The 22189-nt window shown below is 42.4% G+C and overlaps 1 protein-coding gene across 2 annotated transcripts in view; it reads left to right on the forward strand.

The window, feature by feature from the left end:
* LOC144783789 (uncharacterized) overlaps positions 1-22189 on the forward strand; it is a 226454-nt gene that overhangs the window by 188947 nt on the left and 15318 nt on the right. For both annotated transcript variants that reach the window (XM_078662488.1, XM_078662489.1), the window contains exon 4: positions 9591-9689. In XM_078662488.1, the coding sequence (XP_078518614.1) occupies positions 9591-9689 (99 nt within the window). The remainder of the gene's footprint in view (positions 1-9590; positions 9690-22189) is intronic.

Below are 22189 nucleotides of genomic sequence, written 5' to 3' on the forward strand. Positions count from 1 at the left end.
ACACGCGCAACGCCACTCACACGCGCAACGCCACTCACACGCGCAACGCCACTCACACGCGCAACGCCACTCACACGCGCAACGCCACTCACACGCGCAACGCCACTCACACGCGCAACGCCACTCACACGCGCAACGCCACTCACACGCGCAACGCCACTCACACGCGCAACGCCACTCACACGCGCAACGCCACTCACACGCGCAACGCCACTCACACGCGCAACGCCACTCACACGCGCAACGCCACTCACACGCGCAACGCCACTCACACGCGCAACGCCACTCACACGCGCAACGCCACTCACACGCGCAACGCCACTCACACGCGCAACGCCACTCACACGCGCAACGCCACTCACACGCGCAACGCCACTCACACGCGCAACGCCACTCACACGCGCAACGCCACTCACACGCGCAACGCCACTCACACGCGCAACGCCACTCACACGCGCAACGCCACTCACACGCGCAACGCCACTCACACGCGCAACGCCACTCACACGCGCAACACCACTCACACGCGCAACACCACTCACACGCGCAACACCACTCACCCACGCAACACCACTCACCCACGCAACACCACTCATCCACGCAACACCACTCATCCACGCAACACCACTCTTCCATTTGCAAAACGAAAAATTTCTAACTATTCTATTGCGAGACCTATTGCATTTTCAATGCTTGTATTTATGTGTTATGAAAACCTGCAAGCGGTGTGTAAACAAAACCTTTGAAATTCCCCCGTTATAGTTAGTTCAGCTAACTATAACTTGCGCGCCCGCAATGCACTGCTGATGACCTCACATATTACATCACTCATGACATGGTCAGTGACATCACTCATGACATCACTGATGACATCTCAAATGACATCACTGATGACATCATCCAGTGAATGTGTGTCTTTCTGAAAAATAAACCTTTTTATATATGTATATCTAAAGGTCAATGGAAGAATAAATGGGTAAATAAGTGTCTAAATGTATGTTCTTTTTGGGTAAATTTCATTGTATAACTGACTTATTAAGTGTATCTTAGTGAATACATGTATTAGCGAGTAATGTTTAAATTTGTAAATATCTATCAGTGTCTCACTTTGTGTATAAGTGGCTGCATGGGTTGGTGAGTAGCTACACGAGTGTCTATATGGGTTATTAGTTGTTTTTTTGAGTATCAGAATGAGTGTCTGTATGGTTTGGTGGGGGGTATTACTTAGGGCACAGATGCATGAATGACTGACTCACTGTTTGTATGTGTTTTGAAGACAGCATGTGTGCAGGACTGTACGGGTGGATTAATGTGTGTATGGGTGTGTTAGTGAGTGAATGACTGCCTCAATAGTGTCTTTGAGTAAGTACATCGGTTTTAAACTAGTATGTGTGAGTATTCATGTATATAAGTAAGGATATATGACCGTGACAGATAGGAAAAGTTCCTGTATAAATAAGTATGTGTTTCTATAACTGATTGTTTAAGAGAGTAAGTATGTGTACGTTTCTGAAAAAGTAAGTGTAGTTGTGTGTGTATAGCTGTATATGCAAATAAATGGATGTTTGATAGTTTATTTGCATGTGTGAGTATGTGTGTGAGTAACTATATGGATGAGTATCGGTGTGTAACAGGATGTGTAGTTGTATGAGTACATATGATGAGTGACTACATGTATGAGTGAGTATATAGAACTGTTGGTGAATGAGTAGATGTCTATGTAGATGTTGGAATTACCTAATAGGTTGTTGTAACTGGTATTGGTATCTCCATTTAAAAAAATGTAGTTTTTATTTTTGAATGTGTATCAAAGGTTATATTGGGGTGAGAGGAGGTCTGCCACTCTTTCACAAGGATGATGTCATCAGTTATGTCATTTGAGATGTCATGAGTGATGTCACTGACCATGTCATGAGTGATGTAATATGTGACGTCATCAGCAGTACATTGCGGGCACGCAAGTTATAGTTAGCTGAACTAACTATAACGGGGTAATTTCAAAGGTTTTGTATGAGTGAAATGTCCAGCTAACTAGAACGTGTAAAACCTATGGGTTTTTCAGTGAATTTCCAAGGTTTTTTTAATGATAATTCCTACCTATAACGTGCCTGAAACCTATGTTTTTTTCAGTGAATTTCTAAGGTTTTTTAAATGCTAATTCCTAACTATAACGAGGCTACAACCTATGGTTTTTTCAATGAATATATATATATATATATATATATATATATATATATATATATATATATATATATATATATATATATATATATATACATATACATATACATATACATATACATACGCACTGGAAAACTAAACACCCACATCCCTTACAAAGAATTGGAAAGTTTGCATCTCTGCAGCCTCCCTTATTTTTCACCTTCTTCATTTTCCGCTCAATCAACACATCATCCACAAATACACACACCTACTTACTGCCTTTCTTGGTAGGGCTTATCAATTATTCTTCTTTAATTCAGTCAAGGCCCTTTATTCAGCCTTCTTCGTAACTACTACCCACCAATAGCAGTGGATAATTTCCATCCTTTCTTCCATCCTTACTACCGCACACTGTGTGTACTTTATGCACTAGCTTGCTTCCTTAGATGTGCTACTCGTTTCTCTTGTTCCCACTGTGGAATTCAACACCCTATCTGTGTAATGAGCTGGAAATCCAAAGATTCTCTTCACTAACAAGGCAGTGGGTGTAGTATGCATGTCTCCAACCTTTCTTACTTTTCACCTTTTTCATCTTTCATTCAATCAACACATCATCCACACATACACACAACTACTTGCTGCATACATTAGCTGTGATTATCAACTATTCTTCTATTTCATCTACCTATTCAAAGTACAGGCCTTTATCGAGCATTTTTATTGTAACCAGTACCCCAGCCGAAGACATTGTAACTTTGCACACTTGCTCCCTTTCTTGGCTGGGTTTATCAATTATTCTTCAATGTCATATTCTGATTCAAACTCAAGGCCCTTTATCGAGCCTTTTTGTTGTAACTACTGTTGCAGGAATTGTGCCCCTACACAGAACTGTGCATAAAGACTTAGGACCTCAGTGAATTACGGTGTACCAAAAACCCATCTTAGTACCCAAACCCCCTACCAGACTAGCAATCAGTGACTCATTGGTTCTTCGTCCTATAAAAAAAACACCAATGACTAGTCAACCCAGAACATGAGACTGATTACCTCAAGTAAGGTAGATAAAAAGAGCACTCTTTCGTTATAATCTTACACCAGTCCAAAACAAGGAGTAAATAAAGACACGTGCAAGTTTGAAATGATTATTTCTAACGCCGTAATCTCATGCACAGTACCTTAGATAATACAACCAAACATATTATCAGAAACAAGGTTGTCAGCATTGTTACTATCCCATATAATACAAAGTGAGAAAGCATCTTATATTGCTAACGGGAAACAGGTTTAAAATATACCTACATTTCACCCTCCCTACCTACCAGGTTAGTTTATAACTACAGAAGGTCTCATAGGATTACATGGACGGTCCCATACCTCTGGTACTCAGCAGTAGTGGATCACATTGAGTTCTGCTCAAACTGTCAGGATACCAATGTTCTCCAACTGTGTCTAATTATGCCTCCACAATGCATTATTAAACGCGCCAGTATCAGACGTGGCCACACCTCCATATGTGTTATAGATCGAACGTGCGAGGATCATTCCAAATAACAGACACAGTATCCAAGATAACCTTGATGTTCCATGCTCTCACTATACACACTAAACTAGCGAGGCAGTCTAGAAATGTAGCATGACAAATTATTCTCATGTGAAACAAAATACTCAGCCTTCTCTAAACAATATCCAAATTGCGTGTTGTGTGCAAAGCAGAGCAGGAAAGCAAAAATGGTGTTTTAAGCTTCTTATGAACCCATGCTAACTTAACACGGTGTGAGTGCAAGGCTCAGCCCACGACACCCTCCCTCGATAGAACCACGTGATCTAAACGTGGGCGAACTAGGAACACAGAGTCCAAGCCTGAAAAGCAGAGTCAAGTTCAAATTTGTATAAAAAAATGATTCGCTGTTTGATAGAAAACAGTAACTAAATAATAAAGAATAGGTAGAAAAATCAAAGAGTCTTAATACAACGTATAAGCACAGTATGTAGCAACAGCCTCCAAGAGGAAGTCATTGTTCTCATCTGAAAACATTTCAGCCATCCAATTCAATAGTGAGAATGAACATACATGTTCCTCAACGACCGGAGCCTCTATCACCATCGGAGGAAAACTCGGGTCATCTTCAATGTAACTGCGTGCCAAGAAGTCATGCGCTGCTGCAAAAACATTCCAACGTCCCATTATTCCATGTATCGCTGCTAAATCCATAATCCAGCCGCCAGAACAAAGCAAGTCATGAACCACTAAGGGGCTCATCAGCTGGTCATAATCCGCGTTGGGAGACACTGTATTGCAGAGACACATATCCAGGGCCCAGTCGAAATCGCAGCTCAGGCAATGGAAGACAGGTTGAACGCATGTGAAAAAGGAGAATCGAAACGATAATCCATAAGCTGCACTCAGTGTAGCCACAGGCAGCGCTCCGAAATAACTAAGCATTTGGTTGCGGAGCAGCAACAGCCGAGAAACATTGTCGTGTGCTGGAGGATGTGCATCCATATTTAAGTAAACAAATTAATAGAAGCACACCGGCAACTAATGCGACTATTAAAGGGAATCCACCAGAGGTGCTGGAAAAGATCGAATGAAAAAATGCCGAAAAGACACCAATTATAGTTTGAAAAGAACTCACAAGACCACTGCTTCTAACTTTAAAAAGTAAGTACCCCGTAGTCAAGGACGCATTAAAGACACTTTGAATTAACTCCCCAAAATACAAAGGCACATCTGTATTTAATAAATCATGCACTTCTGTGCGGGTGTTTACTACATGAAGGACAAATGTTTCTCTAGCAGATGTAAGAGCGGCCTCTTTTTGAGACAATAGCTCTCTTGTACGGCTCACTTGGTTGATTCTGCTTTCAAGGTCGGAATCGACGGCCAGATGGAAACATCCAGCTTCCCATGCAGAGGAGTAAACACAACTTTTTTTAGCAAACCACACGCTCCATTACCGTAATCATGTAACCGATGCCTGGTAACATTGCACAACAATCTGCATTATTTCAAATTAAATAACTCACGTTTCCAGTAAACTGAACGATAGTATGATAGCAGGTGTCGCAGTGCCTTTCCAAACTCACACCAAATTAGGCGCTACTTGATTACAAGAGCCATGCAATTGTATGTGTCTACAAATTAAGGAGTGATGTGGTGCTATTGTGCAATCCTCGCCATTCACATAGACTTCTTTTCCCTCCCTCAGACACCTATATGTAAATGATAATAACCAAGCTTAATGGAGATAAGCGCTGCCTAAACATCCATATCTGCCTATACCACAGTATTACATGCAAACCTCAAACTTAAACAGGCTAAAAAGTAACGTTATGATACCGTGGATAAGCCACGCAGCTGAATCGGATCTCCAGTGAGTGACTACTTCTAACCATTCTCATAGCGCGCCCTGTGCTCTGATTTGACAGTGAGAGTGATTGCACCATAGTTTGTACTGCTAATCATTCTCACCATACGCTAGAATACGCTTTCACGTTGAGCGTCACATCAAAGCTTCCGTGTGACATCATGTACGGCGCCCCGTACGCAAAGACGCAAATGTTTTTAATTGTTTAAAAACATATATTTATGCATTTATTGAACATACTAACAGAACACATTATCTAGGATAATTATGAAAAAAAAATTTTTAAGTTCCAATAATCCTACATTACTTTTAAAAGCAATTACACCAATCGCAGTGAAAAGTCAGGCGTACTCGCATCCTAAGAACACCGTAATAACAGCGTAACCGTACACAATGCCATGTGACTTTAAAAGAAGAAATTTCATTGGTTCATAACACTTCCTATTACAACTGTTGAAACTTCCGTCCCATTTTTAAAATTCTACTTTGACTTTCTAAAAAGAAACATCTCTTCTGAGAATCTTGTCAAGTAGAACGAAGTTTACCATATTAACAGCAATGGACTCATCTTCCAGCCATTCTTCAGAAGAATATTTCATTCCTAAAGAAACTCCAAAGAAGAGGAAAGAAGATCTCATTTGGCAGTTTTTTACTTTTCCAGAAGGGCAAAAAAAGGTTAATGCTCCAAAAGTAACCTGTAAAATTTTCCAAACTCTTTCAAGGGGTGATCCATCTCAAAAATACTCCTTTAGCACAGCAAATGTGGAGCGACACGTAAAGAACTTACACCCCAACAACTTTGCTCAAGCTGCAACACAGAGGTTGAAGGACAACCCACCTGCTACTGCACCAAGCACATCAACTGCTGCACCAGCATTTTCAGCAAACAGTCCACGCACACAAATTCATCCTGATTTTGCTCAAGTTAAAATTCTATACATTTATTGCAATAAACTTTTGTGTTAGGGGAAACAGTCTATTGACCTGATAAAACGCAGGAAGCATGAGCATCACTGTCCTCGACATTACTTTTTCTTTCATTCTTTTCTTCCTGTTGGACACTACCAAGCCCCCCATTATAGAAACAAATTGCCCCTGGGATTTGCCCCCCGGGAGCTAATTAGGACTAAAACGAACTTCTAGTTTTTTTTCCCTTTTCCACCGCGTACGAGTACAATACGCGTACACCGTGGTTTTTATTTAAAAGGAAATAAATACATTTGCGGCTAAACATCCTTGTGAGACCCCCTGAGCAGGCCTAGAGGGTCAACATGTTTCTACCCTACTCCCTTTCCTTATTTTTCAACTTTGTTTTACTGTTTTCTTGTGACTCGGTGCTACCGAGGCACAAGATGGCTGCCCACACTTCCTGGTTTGGAGTGTTGACAGACAGTTGACATCCAATCAGCATGCAGCTCGTGCTCGTAATTGTACGGATTTCCGTACGCGTGCTGTACTTCGTCTGTAGATATCGCTATTATTTTACTTTTCTCAGGAACTACTGAACGGATTTACACCATTTATCAAAAAGCACAATCTACGAACCGAACCCTACCTCTCTGCCAAATTTGGTGTAATTCGGTTCAGCCGTTCGGTCTGTAGCCCTGGCTGAAGGTCCCAATGGAAAATTGCATGGTTAGAACACCTTTTGGGAGCCCCCTTTTTTCTCGGCCCCTGCTTGACGAATCACCCCCAAACTTTCAGGGAAGGAGCGGAGCAGGCCATTTTCTTTGAGAAATTCGCGAAGATTCGTCCACCAGCGCCAAAGTTACTCCAAATAGAATGTTGTGGATTTCCTATGGAAACTAGGTCCTAACTATAACTACCTAGAGTGTATATGTATATGTGTGTATGTATATGTGTGTATGTATATATATATATATATATATCTATATATATATATATCTCTCATAATCTAAGTAAGGGGTAAAAGTACCACCTTACCCAGGCTGCAGTAGCAGACCTGTGGTGCCATTTTGGAAGGCTTCCCAGGGGTGGCATAATACATGCTTCAGCCCCTGGTATGCCTCTGGGGTACCTATGCTCTTGGTACCTAAGGTACCATATACTAGGGACACATAAGGGTGACTCAGTAACCAATCTGGAGTGTACCTAATGTACAGGTAATCACTTTAGAAAGAGAACAGCTAGGCTGTGGTCCTGATTAGCAGGGCCACAGCCAGACTAAAGTCGATAAACCAGTGAAACAATTTAGAGTCCAAGTCTTTGAAGTTTATCTTGGTCTGCTTCCTTTTGAAGTGCCCTCACCTCTTCTCTGCCCTTCCTTCAGAAAGCGATACAAAAGGGGATGATGGATGGAGTGTTTGAGCAAATCAAACACTCACCCCCAGTCAACTGATCTGGGTTTAATTCATCACCATTCTTTAGCCCACTCTGCCACCTCATTTCAGACATGGCTATATGCAAATCAGTCTGACCCTGTGCCTCATGGGAACAGTCCAGCCCGAACTGCCAAGCCATGTCTTCCATGGACCGGAAACAAGCATCCTGGGACCGGTTTCGGATTCATAATCCTCATCAGCACAGGGTCAGACTGATTTGCATATAGCCATGTCTGAACTGGGGTGGCTGAGTGAACTAAAGAATGGTGATGGATTAAACCCAGATCAGTTGACTGGGGGTGAGTGTTTGATGTGTTCAAACGCTCCGTCCATCATCCCCTTTTGTATCGCTTCCTTCAGAAAGCAGTCTGTCACAGCAGGAAAGACTCCACATCTGATAGCCCCTCAACATAGGCCATGGAAGTGGCTAGTGTTCACTCATAGATGTTAGCCACAGTTATATGGTTATCAAAATGTTACCACAGGGCCTCAGCCTGACTATTTATTCTCTTATCAGCCCTTTCTCCTTTCTGCGATGTTCTTAGTCCCTTTCCCAGTGACTTCTCTATGAATCAAAGAGCACCCTTTGAAGTATACTGAAGAGCCTGCCTCTCCTTTCCTTCAGCATGTCCCACCCAACTCAAAGCAATGCAGCAATCAACAAATTTGTCTGGGGGGATTCCTCTACCACCTCATGCTCCTTCAGATAGCCAAGGGTCCCCAAAATGGAACATTGAATAGTGTCTTTCACTTATTGTGCCATTCACTGGCACACATACACCCAGCACATGCATATATCCTACAGGCACTAAACATCACTACATCTTCCATGCATTGTACCATTCACAGGCATACTTGCATATCACACACTGCACAGTGCTGAATCACCCATGAATTGTACCATTCACAGGCACATATACACCCAATACATGAATTTAACAGACTTATCTGACCATCACTACATATGAGCCTTATGTACACCAAGGGTGAGTTAAGCACAAAATAGTACAACTTTACATGAGTGATCCTGTGACACAGGTAAGAAGGCCTATACTCTTGTACTGTTCACTATAAGGTATGCAGTGTGCTTGTGCCGCTAAACTCCTGGCAAAAGCAGGAGTATTGCACCACTATTGAGGGTAGCGCTTTGGTCGTCCATCTCAGTCCAAAACGACCTCAATCAGTGAAATAGGCCTATGTCATGACCCACATGCATGAACCGTGTTGGCCCATGATGACAACAAATCAGTACCAGAGATCTTGAGATCATTGCAATTGGGACACTCGGGCATGGGTACACATATCCCTGACCATGCAAGGGACTTACTGTCCCAATAATACTTAAGGAAGGTACATTTTTGTGCCCAGTCTGCATTCCCACGGCCCTGTCTTAATCTCCCCTGTTCAGCATTTGTCTCAGCTGTGCATTTCTCAGCTGTGTGAAACCTCTAGGAGCCATTACCTAGGAATATTCTTGCTTCGTTCACATGAGCAATAACTCATTCTTCTGTATGCGTGTCAACCTGCATTAAATGGTTTCAATATTCAGAGCTATGGATTCCTAGAAGTAATTCACAGCTTGTGGATCTGAGACTACTCATGCTTGCGAACCACTGTTGCATACAAATATTTAATGGTAAGGTCTAGGTCCTAATCACATGTATATTGGTACCATAAAGAACAGTATATCACTCAATTGTGTCATTTTTTCTCTCAGGTTATGATTTTCCAAAGCCCGAGCTTGTAGCCTTGCTGGAAGAAGGGAAAATGCTCTGCAGTGCAGTAAGAGAAGTACCTCCTGTATTTGTACCCATCAGTGAGTATGTTCATTGACTGCTCTTTAAGAATACAGTGAATTTCATGGAGCAAACTAGTGTAACTGCATATTATATAGATTTTTTTGTTCTGTGTCCATTAAAGCTGACTTAAGCTTTCTCCACCTTCCGTTGTGGACTATTGTTCTATATACCTCTGTTTTGTGTTCTGTCATACTGTTTACCCATCATCTACCCCCAAAATCTTTACAGTCCAGTTTCCTTCATGGATCCGGTCTAATCTAGGTGGAGGCTACTGCAAAAAGCAAAGACTGTGGGAACACCTCTCTTTGGGAGATGAGGCATATTTGGAAGTGGTGTGGGTACTTCATCATGCAGCCTGGTATAGGAGAAGGGTAAGGCACAGATGAGCATTCAAAAAGTAGCTAAAACACTTGATGGTTAGAGCCTTGGTGGCGAAGGAAGTGCTGAAAGATTGAAAGGTGGTGACTCTACAAGACGTCATACCACTACTGCCGCAAGGGGACTTAATGACAGCCTTCGGTCTGAAGAACACCTGCTTTCACATACCCATCCACCCAGTACATCAAAGATACCAGTGGTTTATGGTGAGAGGACCCCATTACCCTTGAACCACATTACCAGTTCAAAGTGCTTCCGTGTGGGGTTACCTCTTCCCCAGGGTCTTTACCAAATTTCTGGCCGTGGTGGCAGCTCATCTCCAGAGGAGTGGCATCCATGTGTTTCCTTACATAGGCGACTGGCTGTTCAAGAGCGCCATGCAGCAGATATGCCTAGAGCACACCCAGACCCCTATTCAGACTTTGCACAGTCTAGGCTTTGCGATCAATCTCACCAAACCTCACCTCCATCCCCTTCAAGTGTAACCTTTTCTCTGGGCCATTCTAGACTCATGAATGGAGAAAGCTTACCCCAGTCCAGCTAGAGTGCTGGCATTTCAAAACCTTCTAACTCTTTTTCCGCCAGATCATCCAGTAACAGTCAGAAATGTGATGCGAATGCTAGAAATAATAGCATCTTGCATACACATAGCTTCTCACACTAGACTTCATATGGACCCATTGTAAGGGGTCTCAGTCGGAGGATCATCTAGAGAAACTAGTGTTGGTTTGGGGCCGCACACATTGCTCTCTGGAGTGGAGAAACATAACCTGGTGCAGGGGCGGCTCTTCCTAGACCTGACCCCACATGAGACAATCACCTCAAACAGTTTGCTTTCCAGCTGAGATGTGCATCTCAAACGTGTTACTGTACAGGGGAAGTGGACATCTGTCAAGCAATTCCTCTACATCATTCACCTGGAGTTCCTTGCTATTCAACTTGCTCTCCGGTCCTTCCATCTTCTCATAGAGGACAAAATAGTCTTAGTTCAAACCGATAACATGACTGCAATGTTTTCCGTACAAAAACTAAAATGCACACCTCCGCTACAGTTGTCGATTGTAGCCCGGAGCACTTGGCGGTGGGCAATACATCAGAGTACACCTGCTTATCCATTACATTCCTGGGGTGGACAACGATCTGGCAGACCTTCTCAGCAGGACGCATTAACAAGTCCATGAATGGGAACCCCACCCCCAAGTCCTACTCCCATACTGCCAACGTTGACGGTTTCATCATATAGACCTGTTCGCCACCGCCAAACATGCAAAATGCTGAAACTTCGGGGCTGGCCGTTTGTGTTCCGGAGGCTGAGATAGACATCGCTCACTCTCCGCTTAGTGGCACCAACCTGGGCATGTCAACCATGGTACACTACCTTGCTCGAGCTCTCTCGAGTGCCCAACAAGAAACTCCCCAACAGCCCAGTACTTATTATGCAACACTGCAACATTCTCAGGCACCCCAGCTCTCAGAAACTTAACCTTGTGATTTGACTCCTGAGGTCTTAGAGTTTAGATACCTTAACCTACTGGAAGGAATACATCTCTATTCTCGGGAGGACTTCTACCATAGCCTGCTATGCAGTCAAATGGAAACTGTTCATACACTACTGTCTCCCTGAAAAGATCAATCCTCTCTCAGCATCTCTGCAGGACATTACCTCCTTCACCTGTATGTAGAGGTCAGGCTTCGCCTACACTTCCATTTGATTAAATCTGGCTGCTGTTGCCGCCTACTTACAAAATAGACAACATACTTTATACCAGTCATTAAGGCTTCCATAGAAGGCCTCAAAAGGATTATCCCACCCCGGACGCTTCCTGCTCCTGTGCAGAATCTTAATATCATTCTGACAAGACTCATGGGCCCTCCTTTTAAACCACTACACTCTTGCCCATAGCGATTCATTTCTTGAAAGGTAGCTTTCTTTGTTGCCATCACTTCCCTCAGGCGAGGCTGTGAGGTACACACTCTTACCTTGGAAGAGCCTTCCTTTCAAGTTCATCATGATAGTGTTTTTCAGAACAAGTCTCAAATTCCTCCCTAAAGTGTTTTTCATTTTTCACCTTAATCAGAAAATAGAGCTTTCAGTTTTCTTTATGCACCTAGAGACTGTAGTGGAATGTGCTCTGCATACTTTAAAGGTCACGAGGGTGCTAGTGTATTATATTAACAAGACAAAAGCCTTCAGCTATGGGTGTCCTACTCCAAGCCACACAAGGGACATATTGTTTCCAAGGTAGGTTGGCACGCTGGCTATCGCTAAACTAAACCTGCCCGCCAAACCCCCCCTACTTTGTTCACTGAAGTAAAGAAAAAAAGTGGGCTTCCATGGCTGTCTTGGATAATATCGCTCAAAGAATCTTTATTTAGGCTGAGCGGCTATAAAAGTACATGCTTAAAATACATAAAAACAATGTAAGCATAACATCTCGATTATAATTTATAGTACATCTGAAATCCTGGCACAATACAGGTTATGAAAAAGGTCCAAGATAAAATGCACATAAAAAATATAAATACAACAAGTAGAAAGCTTACTTCATCACGTGGGCGCCTTCTTCTGTCTTAACCTCCACATGTACATCAGAAACCTTCAGACAGCAAGGACGATACACTGCCTGGTGTAGTTTCTAAAAAACACACTTGTAGTTACTAAAACACAGGTTGCGACAAACAGACACAATTCTCTTTTTCCTGTACCAGTGGTAGGCTGCACAAACTAGAAGTACATGTTTAACTATTTCTACCACTCCAGAACAGAAGGGATACGTTCTAATAGAGTGGGAGTATCCACGCTTCCATGCAGCAGTAAAGGAACAAATGGGTAAAATCCCTAAACAGAATTTGATGTGCAAAGTTCTAGCTTGGGGAGTCTCAACCTCATCCAAAAAGGGTTCCAGACAATAGTCCATTTTGAACTAAAAAACGAAAGTAGTGATGGAACCCACCCTAGAAGAGCTTGGGGTATGCTGGTCTACGTGGTGTCAAAAGGCACCTTTTAATATCGGTTTTGGGACTGATACAACATCTGCTGGTGTAGATGAGATTCTCAAGCCCCATCTGCCTCAGACTATCCTTGACAACCCTAAGCCAGAGGTTCGTACTGGCCCTTGGCAGCCCCATTACATCTTCAGAAGGATATGAGCTCAGGAGCTAACCACAGTCTCAACCAATACTGTAGTGGTTTCAAGCCCACAATATCATTAACACACCTTAGCCCATAATCTAATCGTAGTGGGCAGAGAGGGTGTTTACTGGGCTGTTACTTAAGCTTCTCATGAACCTTTTTTTCTACTAACTCAAAAGCCCTAACCTCTAAATGGCCCCACATTTCTCCACCATATAATGAGGCCCCCAGAGACTTATACCTACAGATCTCAAGGGCTGGGGTGATTGGGTGATATGTATAAGTACGCTGCACCCTTAAAATACCCCCACAATAAAGCTTGAGCTTAAGTCTGTGCTTCTGGACATAAAATGTCCAGTCAAAATGTTCTGAAAGAATGACCCCCCAGTTAGTTGCACGCCCAAATATTTTCCAAACTTGTATCTTTGCGGGTAGGATTCGTACGGGATGTTGAGAAGAAATTTTATACCGTATATTTGGTCTTGCTGAGGCTGATCTCCAGTCCCCACTGCCTGCAGAAGGCCCCAAAGCAATCCTAGAGCGTTTTATATACCACTAGGGGATTTGGATAGAAAAAGGGTATCATCTGTATCTGCAAACAGTAGGGCTAGGATCTTAACCCTGGCTAGGCACAGAACATCACCCTCACAATTCTCCAGATGCGATACTACATCGCTATTGTAGAGGAGCATGAGGGTTGGGGCCAATACACACCCCTGACTCACTCTCTGATTTACAGGAATTGTCAGTTAACTCACCCTGTGGTTCACATCTAACCTGTGCATAGTTCTAGGAATGTAACCTAATGATGACTTTTAAGAGATAAGCAGGGGTCCCCATCTCCACCAACCTACTCCATAAGGATTCTCTGGGAAATGCATTGAAAGCAGATCAGAGATCTACAAAAATGATATAGTACAGCCGATGATGAAGCATGACACCGGGCGGTTGTGTGAGGCCAGTCCGTACCTTTTTATGAGATGCCCCCATTGGCAACGCACCTCCCCCTAACTCTGTAGATACCTTTAGGAACACCATCTAGGGGCTGTCTTCTTTTGTGGATTCATAGTAGAGTGGAGGCTGTCTTGCCCCTTAGCCCCGAGCCTCTGGTTACCACCCTAGGCATCTGCTGAGGTTAGTGTGTATGTATTGTAGTCCAGTAGCTTTACTCCCACAACCTTGTGGCCTGCTTGTGAGCAGCCACCAACAGGAGGCCCCCAGCCCCAATTGGATAACATTAGGCGTCAGCACTCTGCACCTGGCAACGCTAGTGCAGCTGAGGGTGCTTTGAGAGTGCATCCTCGACGCTGGGGGAACACTGGTTCTAACCCCAGAATACCAGCTCCAAAACCTAAGTACTAGAAGTTGGGTAGGTTTGTATGAAACCCTAAGACACTGCAAATGTACCAAAACTGATGTACTTACATTTTCTCTAGGAAATGTCCAATGTGATAGCTAGGCATATCACTCTGAGTAGAAAAAGTAATTTAAAAAGTAATCTGAAAAGAAACTTGAAAAGTAATTCAAACTGTTTTATAAACAAATGACTTGCCTATAACCAATCCAATTGCTTTACACTGCATTCAAACTATTTAACTGCATAAATATTGCAAAGTATTATGTCACTTACCTGCACCAGGCCTGGATTGGTTCTAGAAATAAAATAACTAAATAATATTTGTACAAACAAAATTGGTCTGAGTTCATTCTTTGAGTATGTGACCTCATTTCTTGCCTGGGTGTGTACAATAAATGCTTAACACTACCCTCTGATAAAACCTTACTGCTCTCTCACACTACCACAAATGGAGAGTAAGGTATCATCTACTTTTACCTCTGCCTACCTTTGGGGTTCCACTGGACTCTGTGCACACTATACCTTACTTTGCTATAGTGATATTTCAAATGGAATGGTGCACCAGGAAAGTATTCAGATTCAAATGATATTGTAAATGTGCATCTCAAAATAACACATTGTATTTCATATTTCTTTTTAAACGATCGTAGTATCATTTCATGACATAAATACACAAGTCGTTCAGCCAGCGCGTTTCGTTCAAAAAGAAATTGTTCAACTTCCTCAGGGCTCTTGATTATCACTCAAAGTCCATAGTAAACTTTGGGCTCTAATAAACTTCAAAACAAATTCAAAACCACTCCAATCCTCGTGTGCTCGTAAAATAGTATTCCTTCCAGTGACCCATATTTGATTGTAGAAACATGTACCCAATATTTCGAATGACGCGAAAAGGGGAATGTACTACCTTGCAAAAAGCCTGAAATATTCTCATCGCCCTCCATGGGATTCCGACGATTGCCTAACACTACCCTCTGATAAAGTCTTGCTGCTCGCCCACACTACCACAAATAGAGAGTAAGGTATTGTCTACTATTACCACTGCCTACCTTTGCGGTTCTACTGGACTCTGTGCACACTATATCTTACTTTTGTATAGTATGTACAGATCCAGCTTCCTACAATACCTGGCTGAGCCATCAGTAAACCACACAAGCCTCTTGTCTTCTGAAGACAATGCTGCAGCCGTCTCACCCTACTTCACGGGGGACTCCTGTGTCTTGGGCACATTCTGGTACACCTCTATCTTCCATTGGGGCCTGCGCCACCAGCTTATTCAAAACCACAGTTTCTGATGGACCCACCCGGGCCCTATTCTGTATGTACCACTTCCACTTGATCACATTTGCTTCTTGTGCATGTCCGTGTGACCTAGAGGAACTCATCACCCAATGCATTAGAGGAATTTCAAGTCTCAAAATTACATTATGCCCTATTGTCATCTGCCCAGTATGCATCAGAGCACAGTAACACTACAGCAACTGTTTTTCAAAGGGAGTTTACCACTCTCTAACATCTGGCAATGTTTTAGTCCAAAATCCCAGGAGCACACTCTACTTTCCTTGTTTTTGCCACATACTCTAATTGGCATACTGCCCTTGAACTGTCACATGTAAGGTGTCTCCTTCTTGTATTGGCCACACATCTAAAGCATATCGTATAGCCTCTTTTGTCAACTCAAAAGCACATTGCTGCTGCTCTCCCCACTCAGAATCATGTTTAAAAATAGCATTTTTCATCATTTCTTCCTTACTTTTCTGATCACCTGCATAACTCGTAAACTGCTCCTGTATAGTGGGGTCAGTGCTAAGTGTACAAACCTTTGCAGCATCTTCTCAGTCTAACATCACTTCAGAGACTCCTAAATCAAACAAGCGCACCATCCACATTAACAAAGACTCCCCTGGTTTCTGTTGAAATCTGTCTAAAATGTATTTATTCTCTTGCTGAGTAAAGTCCTCCAGCAATTCATTAAAACCTCCCACTGGTATTGGGAATTAACCTGCAACTTTTGTTGGAGCACTGGCTGTGCATGGACAACAGTTCTTTCTTCCAAATCACTCTGGCTATCTGAAAAGTCTGGTAAGTTATACTGCATCACGCGCACACCATCTCGCTTTGGCGCTGTCTTGTAACAATTTATTTTGACACATTAACATATTCGAATTATTTTTTAGCTTGAATCAACTGCTGTTGTGTTTGGTAATGTTCACGCTCCACCTGAGCAAATTTTTCATACATTCTACAAAAGACACATAAAAGAATCCAACCTTTTTTCCCTGAAGTGCTAAGCTCTTTTCCTCTTCAAAGGAAACTTTCTGCAAACAATTAAATACATGTGTTTGCCCATCCTCTGCTATACATACACAAGGGACGTCTTCCCACCCCAGTATCTTCTTTAGTATCTGGGAATCTGCCACTGGCTTTGACTTTTTAGAAAACATTGTCCCCTTTCCCTTTTAAATCTTACCCCACTTCAGGTACCAACATTTCTTGCTTTACACTCCAAAATAAGAAAGTCTGCACCCCCAAGATGAGGCACTTGTGAAGCGGGAAGAAACACTTGGAAAAGAAACTCAGCACTCACTAAATGAGGCAGTTTCAAATGTTTTTCATAATACAACTCTCTGTAAAAGGTAGACTTTCCCAGAGGTCAAATGAAACTGGTAAAACAACATGCAAATCAATGTGTGTGTGTGTGTATAGATGTGTGTGTGTGTGTGTGTGCACAAGCAGGTAATAATAAAACACTCGCAAGTAATCCAACTGTCCAATGCCAGGAATAAAACATAATCAACAAAAGAAGGTTTTGGGTCCTGTCACTGACCAGCCTGGACCTCAGCAATCGCTAAACAGAACACAGTGGCTAATCAGGTTTACTTTATAATTATTTAGGACACACCCAGCCTGTCTGTGCTGCGTGAACCACAGGTTTGTTTAAAGAAAATTTATTTTCATTTTTGATTTAATTTCATTGATTTATCAGTATGTCTTCAAAGGCATATTTGTCAAAACAATCGAATCAACATACAGACATTTATGTGCGCAATATATACAAGTGTAGAAAATGTTCACAATAGATACTCAAAATTCAGGACACCGAAACAAATTACTACATACAATGCAAATTGAAACATAAAAAACATTTCCCAAAAAGAACCAGTCCTTTAAATTGTATACCAATGGACAGGCGGAAACAGGAATGCAATGAAACTGCCTGCCTATCTCAAAGAACCTGTGATTAGGTGTTTTAAGGATTGAACCGCTGGGACCAAAGAGAGTAATATTAATTATTCCCTGGCTGCACCCTTCTTCCTTGTCACAGGCTGGGGGTCAACGCGTTTCGAACCATTGATGATTACAAGGTTCTCCTCAGGACGTGACTGGGTGAATACTTTTCTGTAAGACATTGGATTTGGTGTAAATATTGTGTTGCGATAATATATTAGTGACCTCTCTGACTGGAAAGGAAAGATTTAAAGAGTTACCTGCAGGAAGCACGCAGGGGCTGCAAGAGTGATATGTAGCTTCTCGCGATATGAAATTTCTGGGGAAAAAGGGTCGGTGACGGTCAGGACTACTCAACTCGGCTGTACCTCACGAGTGCAAATTAATGCAAAAGGTGCTACCACCTGTCCTACCTGCACTTGAACTTGAAAGCGGGAGGAAGAAACGTTGATGGAGACGCCCGGGAGTTAGTCCGGAGGTCACAAGGGGTACTGCTCTCCTTCGCTTGGACACTAAATGGAAAGCGAAGAATGTTACAGGACGTGTAGAAACCCTAGCTAGAGTGTTCCAAAACCATTTTGCAGACGGATGGATCGTATACTCACTCGGACGGAAACTGCAATCGATCCATTCCGCAACCGCCGGCATCTGACGTGTGCCGCCGCGGGCCGACTGCGGTGTATTTAAAAGAAGGAAGAGCTGGGACGGCTCAAACCATGGCAATGGAAAGCGGACAGGACTTGCAAATTCCGCTGTCACTGGTACTTGTAGTTCGACAGCCGTTACAGGGAAAAAGGGCCCCGCCTGAGCACAGGAGATACAATGCAGGTTACGGTAATGAATCGGCAACACTGCCTCAGTCATATGTATACACTTGTGGTTCCACAGCCGTAACATGGAAGAGGTGCCTCGCCTGGACACAAAAGGTGCCCTGCAAGTTGCGGTGACAAATCGGTAGCACTGACTCAGTCATGTATATGCATTATAGATAAAGCTACTCAGGGTGCATGGATGCCACTGACAATTAAGTAGGGGATGAAATTGTTTTTTTGCATAAATTAAGTTGCCCGCCAGAAACACCATTGTTTATGAGCGAACGGGTAAAAAACCAAGAAGCAGCACGGCTCAGATCAGTTCAACAGGGGTGCAGACACGTAAGGAGCGAGGGCAAGGTGGCTGAAGGAATTGGATGGTTTACAAGTTCCCCAGTTCGGACAGTTTGTTCAGGCCTGAGTTCGCTGTGTCAAACTTAAGAATGAGGTAGGCCTCTTTCTGGGAAAGACGTGTGTCCGGATCTCCACTGCCGCCCCTGATTACAGCAAGCACGGTCCATCTGATGTCATTCACAGAGTGCTTGTGTTGTAGAAAGTGGGACACCAACGGTGCTGTTAAGTTCTTATTGTTGATCCTTGATCGGTGTTGGATGATTCTTTGTCGGAATAAAACATAAGCATATAATAGTAAAACACATGCAAGTAATAATGAATGTAAAATGCAAGGAATAGGCACTGTCAAATGCAAGGACACAAAGTGAATAGGCAAGAATACAAATACATCACCTATTGAGATAAACATTTCATTCTGGAAAGCCCTTCTCAGTCATCCAAAAGTCCCAGTTGAGACAGCAAACATGTCCCTAGGCTACACATCTGCACCCAGGAGAGCTTCTGTCTGTTTGCCAAGAGTTCCTGTCTTTAATACCTTTACTGACACGCTGAGAGACTTCTAGAAATCCATCCTCCCTTTATCTATTTGGGAAACCAAGCTGGCCTTACCAGTCTGTGTCTAGTCTACGCACCAGAGCTGGCCACTCTCTAGTGTTTGGCTGACACCGAAGTGCATTTCTCTCCCACATTTTTAAACGCACATCCCACACGTTCTGTTCCAGCAGGGCTGTTTTGCTCTGTGCTGCGAAGAAATTAAAACATCCCACTCTGAAGCTGCAAGAAAGCATATAAAAAACCATGCAAGAGCACAAAATGATGTTGTACATTCAAAATGGTTAATGGTCAATGCACTATCTCACAATGTATAATTGCATGTAGCAATACACAACCTCCGGCTAAGCCACCACTTTTAGTTGGATTGCTTTAAATTCTGTGCAAATAATCTGCAGCCCCACATGCCACGAACAGCAAATGTTACTTACCTTGTAAGCATCTGTTCTTACCATGTAGTGTTGTAGATTCATGTTCGCCCGCCCTTCTCCCTGGTTGCCTGTGGTTGTTGCAGATATATTCTTTCTTTTCGTTATCTCTAATACTTTGCCTTGCATAGTCATCTTTACTTTGTCTTTATGCTCCTTCTCTAATATTGCATTCTGTGCAGGGAAAAAACAATCTAACAATGTAGCAGACGCCCAGGCTCGTTACCACTAATAGGTGAATTTTTTCGAAGAAAAATAAGCTGTACACATCCAATCCCAACACTAGATGGTATACACAGCCTGCGAATCTGAAGCACTACATGCCACAAACAGATGCTTACAGGGGATGTAACATTACAGACGGCAGAAGTCTTTAGTGAACTGTCACATGAGCACACATTTGTTTGTTGTTTGACCACTTCCTATCCCTTTGTATGGCTGTTAGTACCGGAACTTGCTACATCAATTGTATGATGTATCTGGGTCTTCTCAGATTTTACCTCAAGGTATTTTTCTTGCTCCATGAATATTTTTAAAGTAGCACTGAAGTTGGCAGCTCACACTAACGTTGGCCTGATCAGTCTTGCACACCTGGACGGAAAAGTTAGATCCAGCACTGTTGTTCCCAAACCACATTGTTTTTTCTGAAGAGGGAGTTCAGAGCTGGGAGACCAGTTTTTATCTGGGGAGTGTGTATTGGTAAGCCAGTTTACTTTGTTTATTGTTATGTGCCCAACTGATAGTGGTAGGCGAGCCAACAGATTAACAGGGCGTGTTGAACCAGGGTGTGGCTTGGCTCTAAGAGCCCCTGAAAAATCCAAGCCCTGAAAATGTTTTTCATGTAAATCATACAATAAAAACCAGATAAATAAGAGCAAGTCTATACTAAAATTTTAAAAAGTGATTTTTTTTTTAACGTGGAAGCTTTGACATGAACTCATCGCATTATAGAATTGCATTGAGAAGTACGTATTAAAAGTGCAACTTTTTAAACATGAACCATCCTGCACCTACTCTGGCGAGTGCCATTGGTGACCTAAGAGGCAAGACAGTTGTGATATATATATATATTCGGCTTCTCGGCAAGCAGATGAACACGAGTTCTTTGTGCCAATTTTATTTTTCAAATATCCCGCACCAAAGCCGCCATAACGCGTTTCGGTCCCACCTGGACCTTGATCACATGACGCGTTGCATTTGAACAAATCACCCTTTTAAAGTGCTAATGCCATTGTTTTCGGCTGTGTTAAGTCCATACAACAAAAGAAAATAGACTATACATGTTAAAATTGATCAAAGATGCGGAAGTAAGTATCACCGAGCATTTCATTGTATTGCAACAACAGCAGCCAAACGTATTTTAGTAAACAATTTCATATTTACAAAATAAAGACCATGGTAAATGGATATAAATTTATAAATCCAAAGCAATGTTTAAAAATATAAATATTATTTATATCAATATTTATAAAATCAATAAACAAATTCACATTTATCCACCAATATATGATGGTGAAAAATGGGTGAGGTTTGACATGCATTATAAAATCCCAAAATAGCATGTCCATGTAATGAGGGGCTATTTATATAAAGCATGAGCCATAGTGTCTTACAATGGGTCCCCATATACTCACTATATACCATGGTGGTAATGATATCGTATATGAGATTGTGATGGCTGCTGTGGACAATTATGTGTATAGTTACCCTGTGTACAGGGCTTTTCTCAATGTTGCCCAAGAGGGCAAACACAGCTTACTAAAGATTTTTTTTTTTTAGCAAAAAAGGGCGATGGCCGAACTACTAATAAGTGATTCCTCAGACATTTAGGCGTTCCGAGGTGTATTAGTGAAGATAAACATTTATCATAAATAATAAAAAAATACCACCCAAGTGATTTACAAAATCAAAAATAATAAAAGAGAACCAAGATATTGTGATTTCGTGCACAAGATCTTTAAAGTTTTTTTGAGTGGATAACTGAATCAGAGCGCTCATAATTCGTCAGACCTAAAACTATAAATACACATAAGTCATGATTTATAAGCATGTGTATAAGTCTTCGGTCGCATTCAATCCAAAGGGAGACTTGGTGTTCAGCTCTAGGATATATTTGGTCTCTAGTTTGCGAAGTGCACTCTCCCTATTGCCCCCTCTACGGGACAATGGTATGCAGTCAATAGCAAAGTAATTCATCAGGGTCGGGTTGCTGTTGTGGACTTCCTCGAAATGCCTTGCAACCGGGTATGCCTGGTCTTTATTTGCAATGGCGCGA

The sequence above is a fragment of the Lissotriton helveticus genome, chromosome 10 (genome assembly GCF_964261635.1).
Source record: "Lissotriton helveticus chromosome 10, aLisHel1.1, whole genome shotgun sequence".
Lineage (NCBI taxonomy): Eukaryota > Metazoa > Chordata > Amphibia > Caudata > Salamandridae > Lissotriton > Lissotriton helveticus.